This window comes from Mus caroli, unplaced genomic scaffold, assembly GCF_978045245.1.
Source record: "Mus caroli unplaced genomic scaffold, Mus_caroli_1 scaffold_8, whole genome shotgun sequence".
Lineage (NCBI taxonomy): Eukaryota > Metazoa > Chordata > Mammalia > Rodentia > Muridae > Mus > Mus caroli.
Genome location: NW_028227263.1, coordinates 43,536,927 through 43,554,439, shown reverse-complemented (window position 1 = coordinate 43,554,439; position 17,513 = coordinate 43,536,927). Strand labels below are relative to the sequence as shown.

Sequence of the window (17,513 nt, the reverse complement as noted above, 5' to 3'; positions counted from 1 at the left end):
GACGTGAAGATAGCTAATGACCTTGAATAACTGTTTAGAACTACGCAGGAGTTTAAGACCCTACTTCTATCAAACTGGGTATGTACTATACTATTGTGACAATTTGATGCATTTCTCACTACCATGAAGAACTGTACTTTTTGGACTAATACCCACTTATTAGTGAGTTCATACCATTTACCTTTAAAAAAATTATTTATTTACATTCCAAATGTTGTCCTCCTTCCCAGTTCCCCCTCCCAGAGTCCTTCATCCCCTCCCCCCCATGCTTCTGAGAGAGGGTGCTTCTCCACCCACCCATGCACTCCAACCTACCCATCCACCCCCATCTCATACTCTCCTCCCCAGCATTCCCCTTCCTTGGGACATCAAAACTATATGATTGGTATTTTATTGTGTAAATAAACCACATTTCTGTATCCATTCTTTGGTTGAGGGTAATCTCGGTTGTTTCCAGCTTTTGGCTATTACAAATAAGGCTGCTATAAACATAGTGGAGCATGTGTCCTGGTGGTATGGTGGGACATCTTTTGGGTCTAGTAATCCTATTAGTTAAAAATGGATTAACAAAGAAGCAAAATTTAAATGTTATTGACTTTTTTGCTTCCTTGAAGCTAGAAGCATACATATTTCCTTTGGCTTGAGGCTCTATTATAGCTTAGAATAACTCCAGTCTTTAAATTGTAACATTTCATTAACTATGAAATAAAAAGAAAAGGTTTGAATGCTTATTATAATAGTAGTTATCATGATACTGATGTATGTGTTTCCATAAATTTTGTGTATGATGTAAGCAAGCTTTAATTCCCTTACCACAGTCCTGAATTTTTTCTTTCATTTTCTTTTCTTTCTTTCTTCCTTTCTTCCTTCCTTCCTTCCTTCCTTCCTTCCTTCCTTCCTTCCTTCCTTTCTTTCTTTCTTTCTTTCTTTCTTTCTTTCTTTCTTTCTTTCTTTCTTTCTTTCTTTCTTTCTTTCTTTCTTTCTTTCTTTCTTCCTTTCTTCCTTCCTTCCTTCCTTCCTTCCTTCCTTCCTTCCTTCCTTCCTTCCTTCCTTCCTTCCTTCCTTCCTTCTTTCTTTCTTTCTTTCTTTCTTTCTTTCTTTCTTTCTTTCTTTCTTTCTTTCTCCCCCTGTGGTTACTATCTTTACAGTGTTTCACCATGCCTTCATGAACAGGAACAAAATTAATCTTCCTGGCTAGATTATGGGGGGATAATTTAATGTTCAGTTTTAGTGTAAAATTTCTAGAAAGCTGCTGTGTGGTTTGATAATTACAAACTCATTCCATTTCCCTTTCCACTTTCCCCAAAGCTCAGAAAAAAATATAATTGTTTTTCTCAACTTTTTCAATTTCCTATGGTCTTGTCTCTTCACCCTACATCTCCCCTATGCCTACTTACTCTTATCAGATGTCACTGAAGAGGTTACTTTGTCGTCACATAAATTATCAGCAAGAAGAGAAGTGGACACTCGTAAGCTTAGAGATGTATACAAACAGTCAAATAGCTGCACTTGCTTTCTGAGATACTAAATGTGGACAAAATCAAGTATAAGCTCTTTTGGCAAGATCAAGGGACCATGTAAATGGCTTTCCCCAGATGAATTCTCAGGCATCGATACAACTCATCGCAAGCCTGATAAAGTTGGATGACAGCTCATTAAAAGGACATCACAGTATATATTTTAACAGCACTTTCTTGCTTTGGAAATATCACCAAAGGGAAAGAAAAAGGTGGTGCACTGAAGCTCAACCTGACACATGGGGCATTTGTGTACTTTTTACATCAAATACTCATTTGTGATCTCATTCGTTTCTTTGCATTAGATAACCTTTTAGAGCAAACAGAAAGAAGTAAACACTCATATAAAATCTTGCATGAGATTTTAAATATAATCTACTTTTTAAAAAATTGGAATTAATTACATCATTTCCCCATTCCCTTTAAGGTAACAAACTCACGAAGAACCAAAACAAGAAAACCTGAATCCTTCATAATTTCTCAGTACTTTCTGAGATAATTAAAATTGCCTTTGAGCCTTTATATTTCTGGACTTAATCCCCTTTTTGTTGTTTTAATGAAAGCATTAATTTTAATTTAGTAAATATATCAAATGTTTTCTAAGCATTCCCATTTTGTAGCACTTGGCATATTTGTGGAAAAAAAAACACATTAGCCTCATTTGATATTTGTTTGTGTATGGATCTGAGGCATAAATAGGACAAGGGAGAATGGCAGGTGTGTGTGTGTGTGTTTGTGTCTGTGAATGTATGTATATGTTTGAGTTTGTGTATGTGAATGTATGTATGTGTTTGAGTGTGTGTGTGTGTGTGTGTGTGTGTGTATGAATGTATGTATGTGTTTGAGTGTGTGTGTGCGTGTGTGTAAGGCAGAATCTAAAATATGATGCATATGACTGGATTCCAGAAAGCAAGTATGAGCAAAGATGGGGTCAGACATAGGCTAGACAGACAACTTTCCTATGGAAACCTTAAGTTTTGTGTTCAAGTAGTAGAAAACAACAGGAAGCTTAAACACCAGAGAAAGCTCACAAATACACTGCAGTCTGAAAAGTCATTGTCACTCTTTGGATAACTGATTCAGAAACAATAGGTTGAACACGAACAGAATGACTCAGCAACTTTCTCATCATTTTGAATACACGTCAGCTGAGGCTCTGTATAAAGAAAGAAGAGGCTGAAAACCCCTTCAGCTCCTTGGGTACTTTCTCCAGCTCCTTCATTAGGGACATTGTGCTCCTGTGAATGGATGACTGTGAGCATGCACTTCTGTAAAAGTACCCAAGGAGCTGAAGGGGTTTGTAGCCTCATAGGAGGAACAACAATGAACTAACCAGTACCCCCAGAGCTCCCTGGAACTAAACCACCAATCAAAGAAAACACATGGTGGGACTCATGGCTCTAACTGCATATGTTGCAGAGGATAGTTTAGTTGGTCATCAATGGGAGGAGAGGCTCTTGGTCATGTGAAGGTTCTATGCCCCAGTACAGGGGAATGCCAGGGCCAGGAAGCAGGAGTGGGTGGATTGGTGAGCAGGGGGAGGGGAGAGGGGATAGAGGATTTTTGGAGGGTAAACTAGGAAAGGGGATAACATTTGAAATGTAAACAAAGAAAATATCTAATAAAAATATATTAAAAAAAAGAAAGAAGATAAGCCTTCATAGACACATGGAATGTATACTTTGGAAATTCCATAAAGCCTAGAGAATTGGAATCCTTTTCTCTCTGTTCCGCATATGCATAAATATTGCTGTGGCTTATGGGTCTGACTGGGACTCTTGCATCCAAACCAGCTGCTGCAATAACAAAAGACACTCAAGCTCCCATGGACTCTTCCCTATTCTTTCATTGTTACTTGGAATTAGTATCCTGTTGCTTTTGAACCCTTAGACTTGAGTAATCATTGCCTTATACTTCTAGCCTTCTTCAGTCCATGAAATTCTTGTTCTCTCCTCTCATGTTCTCTTGTTCTCTCATGTTCTCTTGTTCTCTCATGTTCATCTCTTGGTCTCTTTCTGCTCTCATGCTCCTCCCCCATATACGAATTTAAATCTAGGTTCTGCCTATGAGAGAAAACATGGTACTTATATTTCTGAATCTGACTTATTTAAAACAATGATCTCCAGGCCCTTGATTTTCCTGCAAATGTCAGTCTCATTTTTCTTTATAGCTGAATAAATTTCAACTATGCATATATGCATGGTTTCATTAATCAATTATTTAGTCAACAGATATCTAAGCTTGTCCCAATTTTTTAGCTTAGTGAATAATGTAGCAACAAACATGGCCTTATAAATATGTCTATAGTATGTTAAAAAAGAGTTTTCAGTTTTCATCTATAGGCAAGATGACATAGCTGGATCCTATGGTACTGACAGTTGTAGTTCTTTGAGGAACATCCTTGCTGGTTTCCACGGTAGCTATAAGATGTTGCAGTTGCCCCAGTATTGCATAAAGGTTCCTTTCCTGATATTCCTTTAGAAAATTCTCTCATACATTACATCTGAGCTCTAGTTTCCCCTCTGCCCTTTCCTCCCAGTGTCCCTCTGCTCTCTCCCACAGATCCACTCCTCCTCCATTTTCTACAGGGGGAAAAAAAGCAGGCCCCCCAAAGATATCAAGCAAACATGGTTTAACAAGTTGCAATAAGACTAGTCACAAATTCTCTATCAAGGCTGGAGCCAGCAACTGGCAACCCAGTCGGAGATAAAAGGCCCTGCATTGCGAGTAGGCAAAAACATAAGAGACACCATTCACTTCCACAGTTAGGACACCAAGGTACACAACTATGATGTATATACAGAGGACATAGCTCAGACCAATACAGGGTTCGTGTTTGTTACCTCAGTCTCTGTGAGCTCCTATGAGGGCTGCTTTGTTGATTTTGTGGGTAATGTTCTTAGGTGTCCTCAACCCCTCTGGGTCCTACAATCCTCCTGCACCCTCCTTTTTGTGGTTCCCCTGCGTCAGCCTAATGTTTGGCTGTGGGTTTCTGGATCTGCTCCCATCAGTCCCTGGATGATGTCTCTCTGATGACAATTAGGCTAAGCAATGATCCTGTAGTATGGCAGAATATCACTGACTTTTTTTTTCCTTTGCCAGTCATGTTTGGTTCTATCCTGAATCTCAGAACTGTCCTTCCTCTGGTTCTTGGTTATTCAAACAGTGTCAGGTATGAGCTCCCTCTTGTGGCCTGGGCCTCAAGTTGGGATTCTAGCTAGTATTTGACTGCTTCTTTTCTTGGTCACCATCTTACTGGCAGAAGATTGAACCTGAAGGTAGTTTTCATTTGTGTTTCTGATGGCTAAGGATACAGAACATCAGCAGACATTAGTGTGACATTTGTGCTGATTTTGAGAACTCTGCTTATCTCATTAGCTCATTATGATTTTGGGGGAATGTTTACTATTTGCACTTCTTCATATAGTCTGCATGTTAGTCCCTGGGTGATGTGTAGTTTGTAATATTTTTACTGTCTCAAAACGCTAGCAATCATTTAGTTTGCTGTGCAGAGGCTTTTCAACTTCATATGATCACATTTGTTAATATATAGAAATACTTTTTATACCAGTGGAGTCTTTTTCAGAACAGTTTATGCCTCTATCTTGATGTTTTGTTTTGTTTTGCTTTTTTTTCTGTATTTTCCTCTACCAGTTTCAACATTTCAGACTTTATATTTTTTATCCATTTTGAGTTTATTATTTTTCAGAAAAAGTGGATTTATTTTCATTTTTTTTCTATGTGGATAGCCTAGTATAACAGCCAGTTTCTGTTGGATTGTAGCAGCCTCTCCTCTAACATCTTTGACTTTTCTTACTTCTGTGGGTTTCACAGAAACAAAGCTTTCTACTTTTTGTGTGCTTATAATTTTAGAACAGTGCATGACATAAAAGAATAACAGTGAGCATTTAAAAAACAGTTGATGGAGCTTGGCAGGGCAGGTAGGTCCCAAGTCAGCTGGGCTCTGTGGATGTCCCAGCTGGTGTGGGTTTTGGACAGAGTCTTACCTCTGCTCCTGGAGGGGTGGGGTTACCAACCCACAGTCAAAATTTCTGACCCAGAATTATTCCTCACAAAAAGAACTACAAGGACAAAAATGGAGAAGAGACTGAAGGAAAGGCAGTTCAACAACCACCCTAACTTGGGATCCATGGGGGTGGGGGGGCACCAAGGCCTGACACTATCACTAATGCAATGATGTGCTTACAGATAGGAGCCTAGCATGGCTGTTCTCTGAGAGGCCCTACCAGCAGCTGACTGAGACATATGCAGATACTTACACCCAACCATTGAATTGAAGTCAGGGACTCCTATGGTTAGGGGAAGGATTAAAGAAGCTGAAGAGGTGGGTGACCCCATAGGAAGACCCATAGTCTCAACTAACTCGGACCCTAGGGAGCTCCTAGAGACTGAGCCACCAATCAGTTAGCATACAGGGGCTTGTCCAAAGCCCCCAGCACATATATAGCAGAGGACTTCCTGGTCTGGCCTAAGTGGGAGATGATGAACCTAATTCTCCAGACTTAAGGTCCCAGGGAAGGGGGAGGCCTGTTGAGGGGGAGCACCCTCTCAGAGGCAAGGGGGGAGGAGGAATGGGATGAGGAACTGTGGGAGGGAGGACTGGGAGGGGGGCAACAACTAGGATGTAAATAAATATAATTATTAAAAACAGTTTAACTCCACTAAGTTCAGAAGAATTTGTGTTTTCATTATCCAAGACCTATTTCAGATAAGGCCTATGATTTTAAAATTCATATTCTCTCACAAATATTGGACACATCACACTTACATTCTTCTACAGAATTGTGTCCACAATATCTTCTTGATGCACCCTGGAAATCCTTAAATATCAGATTACAAGAAAAACTGGGTAGAGTACCACTGTTGAGTTGTCAGCCATAATACCACTATATGCACTATTTTAATTTTTGGCCATGTTTATGTTTATTGTACAGAAGGGTGTATGTTTACTTATCCTTTAATTTCTATTACCCCATGCAAAGGAAAAAACATAGTAATATGAGTATGTTGATTTTGCTTCAGATTGATAACAATAACATGTATTAAATTCTTTTTTCCTTTTTTCTTTTTTGTTTTATTAGATATTTTCTTTATTTACATTTCAAATGTTATCCCCTTTTCTTGTTTCCCCTCTGAAAATCTCCTATCCTCCCTTTCCCCTCCCCCTGCTCCCCACCCATCCACTTCTGCTTCCTGGCCCTGGCATTCCCCTACACTGGGGCATAGAACCTTCACAGGAACAAGGGCCTCTCCTTCCATTGATGACCGACAAGGCCATCCTCTGCTACATATGTATTAAATTCTTAATGAGTCATTGTTCATTATATCAACTATTATAAAAAAATTTTAATGAACCATTAAGAAATAAATCAAGAACCTCTACTCTAAGATTTCTTCCATTTTACCTGATTGTCTCTTCTAGAGCCAGAATTCCATTTCATTTATCAAATAAATAAATAAATAAATATCCTGGATTCCCAAAGCTTTCTTTTGACTATTACTTGTCTGAACCATTTATTCTTATCGTGTATATCCTGTTTTGTCTCTGAACACAACAAGCTAAGTAGTTTTGAAAAGGCTATGAAACTGAAAACCGAGGCGTGGATTCACGGTGATGCACACTTTATTTCTTGCCATGGAGGATCTTCCCTGGGAACATTCAGCAGAGTGCATAACACAGAGCATGGTGTCTCCGATGTGGGAATCATATATCAAAATATCAACTCTGACCCACGTTAGATGTGTGGTCTGAACGTCTCTAGACTCTCATTTAATCAACAGTGCACATTTTAACTGTATTGTAAATAGTTACACAGTTTGCTGTGCTGTTCTGAAGGATAGGCAGAATATGCTTTGTCAGCAATTTGAGAAAAATCTAGCACAAAACTTTCAGGAAATGTCAGTTACTTTGAGCAATAGTTTTATTTCTTCATCATTACAATTTACATTTCCCTGGTTAGACTGTAAAGCTCATGCAAAGCATAGCATAACATAGAGTATTTTAAACAGAAAACATCTAAGTATTCATTAAACCTTGCTAAATAAATTAAAAACTTGAAAACATGCACATCTAATGGGGAATCTCCAACCATGTTTTTGGAGCATGAAAATCGCACCAGGATTTTCAAATGGTAAGAAAATTCTGTGTTCATTTTGCAAAGAGCAAACTAAGAATAGCCTTTCTGATTTGTTTTGTTTTCACACTGTAGATGATGGGGTTGAGCACAGGGGGTAGAAGAAGGTAAACATTGGCCATCATTGTATGGACTACCTTGGGTGCTGACCGACCATATCGATGTACCAGAGACAGGCTAAACATTGGGATGTAGAAAACTGCAACTGCTCCAATGTGGGACACACAGGTGCTGAAGGCCTTGTGCCTTTCTTCAGAGGAGGCAATACTGAGGACAGAGCGAATGATTAGTATATAAGATAAGACAATGCATGGAGTATCTATCCCTGTGGTCAGAATGAGATCAACTAGCCCACAGATGCTATTGGCTCGAGTGTCTGAACATGCTAACTTAATCACATCTGGATGATAACAGTAGGAGTGGGAGAGGGTATTCCTCTTACAGAAAGAGACAGGTTTAAGGAGCAGAAGCAGTGGGACTATTAATAATAGAGCACGCATTATCACTAGGAAACCCATCTGAATGATTCTAGAATTAGTAAGAATCATGGTATATCTAAGAGGTTTGCAGATCGCTACATAACGATCAAAAGCCATAGCCACTAGTACTCCAGATTCTATAAATGTGAATCCATGGAGAAAAAACATCTGAACAATGCAAAAATCTAGACTGATTTCATTTGCCTGAAACCACAGGATTCTCAAGGTGGTTGACATTGTAGAAAAAGTCAAACCCAGGTCAGTGGCAGAGAGCACGGAGAGGAAATAGTACATAGGTTCATGCAGGCTATGCTGGGTCGCAATGATGAAGAGGATCATGCTGTTGCCAGAGAGGGCGGTGGCATAAAGACAACAGAAAGGGATGGAGATCCAGCTGTAAGCAGACTCTAGGCCAGGAATACCAGTCAAGAAGAAGGTTGGTAATTTTGATGTGAAGTTGCTTAGGAATTCTGTGTTGTCCTGCATATGTAGCATTTGCCTTTACAGTGCTCACATCCTAAGAAGTAACAAATTATATGGTTATAGAAAGTATTTAGACAATTTTCTGATTAGAAAAAATACTCTAGGATATAAATTCTCTTGTGTAGAAAACTAAAATTTATTACTTTAGTAATTATAATTATATATTTAGAATAGTATTTTTTACTGTTAAACCAAGTAAATATTTTCACATAAATGTGCATATATATTTATTTTTATATTTCTAGATTTTTAAGTTTCACCAGATTATGTGAATAAATAGTCATTTCTAAGAATGCAAAAAAATAGGAATTTTTTAATGTGGGAGAGTCACTAGAACACAGGAAAGCAAGCATAAATTTATTTTTAATAAGTCAGGTTTAAAGTGATCAAGAGAAGCCTGCTTAAAGATGTCCATGTGTTTGGAATTGACCTCCAGGTTTGACTCTCTAGACATAGCTTTCTAGGAATATTCTTTTGAATCCCACAGAACAGGTGAACAGCCAAGGAGAGTAGGTTATTAAAAGAAAATAATGAAGACAAAGTATTTTGAAGTTTAGGAGAACTTGAAAGGTTTGTGAGAGCCACGAAAGAGGAGACTCCCTGGTATCCTCCTGTGTATATGTTGTTAACAGTGCTGAAGTGCTTGAGCAGCCAACTCTAGTAAACATTGAAACATTCAAAAGGAGTTCAGAGTAGTTGTTGATTGTGGGAAAGGCAGGTGCCCTCGCCGACACTGAAAGTGCCAATCACTGGGTGTGTATTAGGGAGTGGATGGGGAGATTGTGGTGGTTCTATTGTTTGTTTCATTTTCAGAAACTTAGCAGCTAAGGAAAAGACAGAGATAGAGTGTGACTAATCTAGGCTATAGGAGGTATGGGGTGTTTTGAAATGGGAAGAATTTAGATAAATACACAAATTTATAAACTGTGATTATAGATACAGTAATAGTCATGAGTTTTAGATAATGAATGAGAGGATTTAGTTGATATGTAAAAGTTTGAAAGCGTCATGTGATTGAGCTCAGCACAGGAGAGTAATTAGTTCTCAGAAAGATGAGGTGAAACATTTTTATTGACACTAGGTAAAAAATTAAATAGTAGGAATATTCCTTACCCTGTTAAGGTTTTCAGTGAAATTTAGCAAGAATTTCCTTTATGCTAGTAAATATCTTCTAATGTGTTTTTAATTAACCATTTTTCATGCTGTTTTCATTTTTTGTTAAATCTTAAATTTCATGAGTTTTAATTCTATCTGAGAGGAACTACAGCTACAAACTGCTATTATATGGATTCCAATATAAGCTATACTAAATGATTACCAGAATTTTCTATAAACCTATTTGAATAGTTATGTGTAGGTAAAAAACATATACAAAGACAGCACAGTGAGCATCATTATCTATCTTACCAGGGCCTTGTGGAAACAGGAACTTTCTATGTCTTTGCTAGCAGAGACAGAACAGAATATCATGCTGGGACCTACGGACTTTTTAGTAAGTTTGAACTGAACTGTGGGATTATATGCAAGATGCGAATTTCTCTGGGGAAATTGGCAAAGAATAAGCAACATATTTTAAAATGTAGGGTGTCATCATTAAATCCCAAACGATTTTAAGCTAATAACTCAAATAAACAGCGGTCCCCCAGAGTCTTCAATGATAAACAAAGGAAACTGAAGAATTCATACACAGTTTGCTCTCCATAGTGATGTGCTGTTTCTTATGCATTCTGTCACACTCCCCGTGAGTTCTTATGAGTATTGTTGGGTCTCCAAAAAAAATCTAATTCCTTGTAGTTATTCATCATTACCTCTGGATCAACAATATTTCCACACTTCTGTGATGATCTCAGAGTCTTGTGGGAAAGGATGCTATCAAGATGGCCCATTTATGACTTAGTACTCTGTAATCTCTTATTCTCTGAATGTTGGCAAATTTTGGGTTTCTTTTAATTTCAGTCTAATGCAAGAATTGATGGATGCCCTAATCTATGAGTATACTGATAATGATTAGCAGTTATTTTAATACTATACCCACTAGCAGAATAATATTGGGTTCTCCCCTAGGACCTAGCCACAGGTTCTTGGCCCCAGTAATGCTGCCAGGTATGAGTTTTATCCAGTGGAGTGGACCTTACATATGATCAGAAAGCAGTCAGTTACTCCCGTAACATTGAACCACTATTGCATCAGTGGGCATAACTTGTCAAGGAATCATTGTTGCTCATAAAGTGTACAGAAGAGTAAGATTGTGCCTAGAATCTTCTAGTTCAATGAAAGCTAGCCAGTAGGAATAACTTATTAAGATAGACACTCACTGATTTCTGTTTCCTGACTCAGTGTCTTTAGCAATAGAGTATAATAGATGATAAGTGTAAAAAACTGTGGAGCACAATATGGTACTTTAATATCTGTATCAAGGTGTGAGATCAAGGCCTCGTGTATACTTTACACACTTCAGTCATTTCTCACTTTGTGTAAAACTTCTATTTATTTTGATGTTTTGTGTTTTTGATTAAAGAATAAGAATAAAATAGAAGACTCACTGACTGAGGACAAATTGTGACCATTAATTCATTCATATGTTTATGCTTTTAAACTGTATATACACTTATGAAAAAAAAGCACCCAGTTCACAAATATATACAAATTATAAAGCAAATATATAAAACAAATAAAAACAATTGTGGAATTACCCCCTTGAGGCACAGTTTTTCTCTTAGAAAGTTAAAGTCACAATAGGCCCCAATACAACAGTGCCTTACTGTCCAGCCTTTAGGCCTTCACTTACTGTTAGCCATATAATTAAGAAAAATTATTTATAAACATTTTCTCAGTCTGTTTCCTGGGCAAATTGTTGCTACAATGCCTTGTTGGCAAATCTTAACTGATCTTTGGATGGAGATAGGACCTGATTGACTTATTCATTTTATATGTTATCCTAAGGGAAGAATGAGAAAGAAATGGACATTTTAGCTCTTTGTAGTCACAAGTGGATATGATAAGAAAATAATCTTTAGTAGAGTGGGGTAGCTATCAGTAGAGCATTAGGAAATATAATTAATAAATTAGAATCTGTGTTCTCATTACTGTTCAACTACAGTGACAAATTTCTGAAGGAAAAAAATAAAACCCTTAAGAGAGGGAGGGTTTACTTGGTTTTTAGTCAGAAGTCCCATTGCTGAGGACCTTGAGTGAGCCTGAAATATGGCAGGAGCATTTGGTGGAGAATAGCATCTTACCAACTGGTGAACTGGAAGCAGAAAGGGAAAAGACAGGAAGGGACCAAGGAAGGACACTAGCTGCAAGGACAGGATCCCAGTGACTGACTTAGTCAGCCACGTTTTACACGTAAAGTATTTCTACTAACTGGCGAACAGGCCTTGGACACATGAGACTGTGAGAAACATCTCATGTTCAAATTAAACCTGGAAGGGGTGATCTTAAATCGACTGAGCTGGGATTATAGGTTTTTAGTTTGACATCCACAGAAAACCATTAGTGTGGAGACTATCCTTATTGTATATTGTATTCTAATTTGCTTGCTGATTTCTATAGGTTAACTGAATGGTAGTTTGTTTCATTATAATACTATAAAATTAGTGTACTGTGTTGTTAGTAGAAATGATGAATAGAAGAAATGAGTAATTCTCCAAAATGAATCAGCCAGATTTAAATTATCAGTCTTCCTAATGTGTAACACATTTGCAGTGGCTGGTTTGTGTGTGTGTGTGTGTGTGTGTGTGTGTTTGTTATGCAGGGCAGGACTATTTGTATTACTGCTTTTACATGGATCATTTTATTTAATTTGGAAACACTGAACCATCTCTCCAGCCCCATAACACCTACTGTTATATTGACAATATCAAATATAACCACAGAAGAGGCCATGAGAACCTGGTTATTGTCTAATGTTTTACATATCAATGTGAGCATGGTCACTTGTTCACAGTAGGTGTAAGAGACAATCTGGCTTAGGCAAATGGGCTTCCAGGAGAACATGAAGATAAGGGCATCACATGATATACTTTGTGCCTGATGAAGCTGCTCTTAGCTAGACTGTCCATAGCTGGAACAAAATGACATACTAAGGAATGTTTCTGCTGAACATCTATAGCTACCAGAGAGGACAGTGAATATGAAACAGCCTGGAATGAGTGATGCAGGTATAGAATTTGATTTTGCAGACTGAGAACCAATTAAATGGTCAATCATAGGTTAGGTGGAAGAGTACCGCCCTCATGGAAGCTAGAGAGCCCAGAAAAAATTGAAGCATTAACAGAAGTACTTTAAACTTGATGCACTGATGAATAATAATAATAGAAAACTTGTGGTGGAAGGGGAGAGGTGGGGAAAGGAGGTAGGTCATGAAGAGAGGGAGAGATGTGTATGGAAAGTCGTCTTAAGTAACTATGTAAGAAAATGCCATATGGAAACTTACTCCTGTGTAAACTAATAAAAATGATAACTAGATCCAAAGTTGGGACACTTTCTACCCTGGAAAGTCACAGAGGAAGATGTATGTGATGCACGGTGAGGGTGGTTTTTCACAGGCATCGCATCAGAAGATGGCTGTGACACTAGAATCTAAGGGGGAGACTTTCCTTTGCATAGCCTAACCAAGTAATAAACACATTATTTTGGCAGATCACAAACAGTCACAGAATTGTGACTGTCAAGTGAGTATGAAATTGTAAGAACAGGAAATCACTAATCATATGTCTATAAACTCAGTTTTCTAAATTGATCATAATGAAGTTTGGCTATATCTAGTTTAGTCTAATAGAAATATTAATAATCCACAAGTCCAGATAGATAAGTAAAGAATAATCCATTCAAATGTGGCTCTTGTAGGTGGAAATTTGTTAGAGTAAAGATGCAGTAACCATTGTTAAATTTTGCAACATAAAATTCAATTATATCTAGAGTAAGAAATAAGTTTTTCACTATGCCTTTGAGCAGGTTTGAATATACCTCCCATATATATTTAAGTGGAAAGGTAGTAGTAAAATCAATAAACTAGAATGGAGAGGAGATAATGATAAGAGAGAAGAGAGAGAGCAGAGGGAGGAGAGAGAGAAAGAAAGAGAACATAGAAAGGAGAGAGTGAGACAGAGAAAGAGAGAAATAGACAGGATTTTTCTCAGAATCCTTGATCTGGGTTAAGTTCTACTTCAGATTCTTTCTTCCCTTTCCCTGGAACCCAAGGTTTCAGAAAAATTCTATCAGTATATCTCTCTTGACCTCACTTGGAATTTCTTGGTGGAAAAAGTGATTGATCTCGCCATATCCTGTAAGCTAAGTCTGAGCTCCTCAGAGCACAGTTAGTGTATTAGGCTCTACTGGATCATTTTTTGAAATAAGTTTTCCCATTTTTTTAGAACTCTCATGACTCATGATTTTTGTGAATGCCAAATACTCTATTTCATACTTTCCCACGTGTATATATCTGATAAAATACCTTTTATAAGACCTAGAATAGGCACCATTTCTTTTTAAAAATAACATTTATTGGTCTCAGTTACACATTTCACTCATTTTTACTGGAGTCACTGCATGAGTGGGACCATGTGTTTTTCCACATCTACTTATCCTGACTAGGGGACAAAATCCAAGCCCACTGCATCACTCTTCATTCTCCATGTCTGCAGATGCATCAGTCACCCTGATGTATCAAGCCACTTCTGAATGAATCCTTGTATTCTAGTCTTCCATATAATGAGAGAAATAATGCATTAAAATTCCAAATTTTATGTGTGATTGTTTTATTGTAGTTATATTTTTATCATCACAACCAGTTACCTGAGACACAATTACAGAGGAAGGAAGTCCCACTTTGGCAAGTGGATAAAGAGATCAGGGCCTGGCTCTGTTGCTTTGAAGCAACTCATCATAGAAGAGTGTCTGCTGGAGGACTGTCACCTCTTGTCAGCTGGGGAGGAAGAAGACATAGTGAGCTGGGATCCATCATGCCTTCTCAAATGTCACACCTCAGTGACATAACATTCTTCTTTGGGTCCCATCAGCTTCCATGGCCTTCCTGTACTGCCAAAGCCTTATACTAAGTGTTCTCCACTAGTACACACAATTTCTCTTACCTTTAATTCATATCAAAATTGTGCGTACACCAAAGAACTGTTTTAAAAATGATTAAGTTTTGTAATTTATTATTAGTTAAATGTTTTTTGTATACCTATTTTGTATACCTATGAACCCAGGTTCATATAATCCTTTTTTTTCTTTCTTTTGTATTTATTTTTTATTAGATATCTTCTTTATTTACATTTCAAATGTTATTCCCTTTTCTGGTTTCCCCTCTCCCGGAAACCCATATCCCCTACCCTACTTCTAAAAGGATGTTCCCCCACCCACCCATCCATTCCTGCCTCCCTACCTTCACATTCCCCTACATCCCTTTTCCCAGTTCCCCCTCCAGAACCCCCCTATCCTGTCCTCCCTCTCCCTGCTTCTATAAGGGTGCTCTCCCACCCACTCTCCCACTCCCAACTCCCTGCCCTGGCATTCCCCTACATTGGCAAATATGATGTGGACAACTAAGGGTACATGGTGGCCAAAGCGGTGGGTGAGGAAGGTGTAAAGGGCTGGGATATATAAGGTTAAGATGACACCAATATGAGAAGTACATGTACCAAAAGCTTTGAGGCGAGCTTCACCTGAGGGCAACCTCAACACAGCTTTCAGAATCATCACATTAAGATACACTGATGACAATTATGTCAAAGCCAACAACAGAGAAAGCCACAAAGAGTCCATATTCATGATTGACTCTGGTATCAGCACATATCAACTTGAGTACAGCCATGTGATCACAGTAGGGCTGGTTAATGACCTTGTTGGGGCAGAAGGGCATCCGGGAGACCAGGAAGCAGAAGGGGCTCATCCGCGGCAGCCCTCCCACCATCACAGCTGCCCCTAGTTTGATGACTGCAGATATGGTCAGGATGCTGGAATGTTGGAGTGGGAAGCAGATAGCCACATATCGGTCCAAGGTCATGGCCATGAGCACCCCAGACTCCACAGAAGAAAAAGCATGTATGAAGAACACCTGGATGAGGCAGGCATGATATTCAATCTATGATCCTGAAACCAAAGTATGGCCAGCATTTTGGTTGTGTGGAGGAGGACAGAACCAGGTCAGTGGTAGCCAGCATGGCCAGAAAGAGATTCATGGGCTCATGTAGGGTGTGGTCAATTCGGATTATGTGAAGAATGGTGATATTTCCAGTCACTGCCACAATATACATGACACAGAATAGAAAGACAACTCAGAATTGCTAATTCTCCAGTCCTGGGATTCCAAGCAAGATGAAAAATGTAGAGTGGGAAGAGCTGTTCCTTGAAGCCAACATGAGAGAAAGTGTCATATTTTCTGTGTGGGGAAGTTATTCTGCTTTCTGAGGATTATAAAAGCCAAGGCATGGATGGTTATTTGCTCTTGTGTAATAGTACAATTTTATTCAATAGTAAATTGTAGGAAAATCATCCTTTATAATAAATATTTTGTCACACAAAATGATGCAATTTAATATTTCTTTTGGTGCTTGTAACACTTAAATACTAGAACATGTCAGAATCAGAGGCAATTATTTCCTAAAGACCACTGTTTTCCTGGAAGTAGAGCCTGCTGAGTGAAAACAAGCATGACAAATTACTTGTAATTAACTTTGTCATTTTCTCTTTGACAAAGTACTTGGTCTTCCTTTATTTCTTTTTTTTTTATTTAGATATGGTTTATTTGCTCAAAAGCAAGTGAAGTATTTATATGCCATTTTCTTTTTTTTTTGATTTTTAATATTTTTATTACATATTTTCCTCAATTACATTTCCAATGCTATCCCAAAAGTCCCCCATAGCGCCCCCCACTTCCCTACCCACCCATTCCCATTCTTTTGGCCCTGGCATTCCCCTATATTGGGGCATATAAAGTTTGCAAGTCCAATGGGCCTCTCTTTCCATTGATGGCCGACTAGGCCATCTTTCGATACCTATGCAGCTAGAGACAAGAGCTCCGGGGTTCTGGTTAGTACATCATGTTGTTCCAACAATAGGGTTGCAGATCCCTTTAGCTCCTTGGGTACTTTCTCTAGCTTCTCCATTGGGAGCCCTGTGATACATCCAATAGCTGACTGTGAACATCCACTCCTGTGTTTGCTAGGCCCCGGCATCGTCTCACAAGAGACAGCTATATTTGGGTCCTTTCAGCAAAATCTTGCTAGTGTATGCAATGGTGTCAGCGTTTAGAAGCTGATTATGGGATGGATCCCTGGATACGGCAGTCTCTAAATGGTCCATCCTTTCATCACAGCTACGAACTTTGTCTCTGTAACTCCTTCCCTGGGTGTTTTGTTCCCAATTCTAAGAAGGTGCACAGTGTCCACACTTTGGTCTTCATTCTTCTTGAGTTTCATGCGTTTAGCAAATTGTATCTTATATCTTGGGTATCCTAAGTTTTGGGCTAATATCCACTTATCAGTGAATACATATTGTGTGAGTTCTTTTGTGATTGTGTTACTTCACTCAAGATGATGCCCTCCAGGTTCATCCATTTGGCTAGGAATTTCATAAATTCATTCTTTTTAATAGCTGAGTAGTACTCCATTGTGTAAATGTACCATAATTTCTGTATCCATTCCTCTGTTGAGGGACATCTGGGTTCTTTCCAGCTTCTGGCTATTATAAATAGGGCTGCTATGAACATAGTGGAGCATGTGTCCTTTTTACCGGTTGGGACATCTTCTGGATATATGCCCAGGAGAGGTATTGCTGGATCCTCTGGTAGTACTATGTCCAATTTTCTGAGGAACCGCCAGACTGATTTCCAGAGTGGTTGTACAAGCTTGCAATCCCACCAACAATGGAGG

General features: G+C 38.5%; 1 protein-coding gene and 1 pseudogene across 1 annotated transcript; both read right to left on the bottom strand.

Moving 5' to 3' along the window:
- Positions 1-7,686: 7,686 nt before the first annotated feature.
- On the bottom strand, positions 7,687-8,646 carry LOC110299091 (olfactory receptor 51F1). Its single transcript, XM_021168694.3, has one exon. The coding sequence runs from the start codon at positions 8,644-8,646 to the stop codon at positions 7,687-7,689; it is 960 nt and encodes a 319-aa protein (XP_021024353.1).
- A 3,071-nt stretch (positions 8,647-11,717) lies between these two features.
- On the bottom strand, positions 11,718-16,016 carry LOC110298000 (olfactory receptor 52R1-like; annotated as a pseudogene).
- Positions 16,017-17,513: the final 1,497 nt, after the last annotated feature.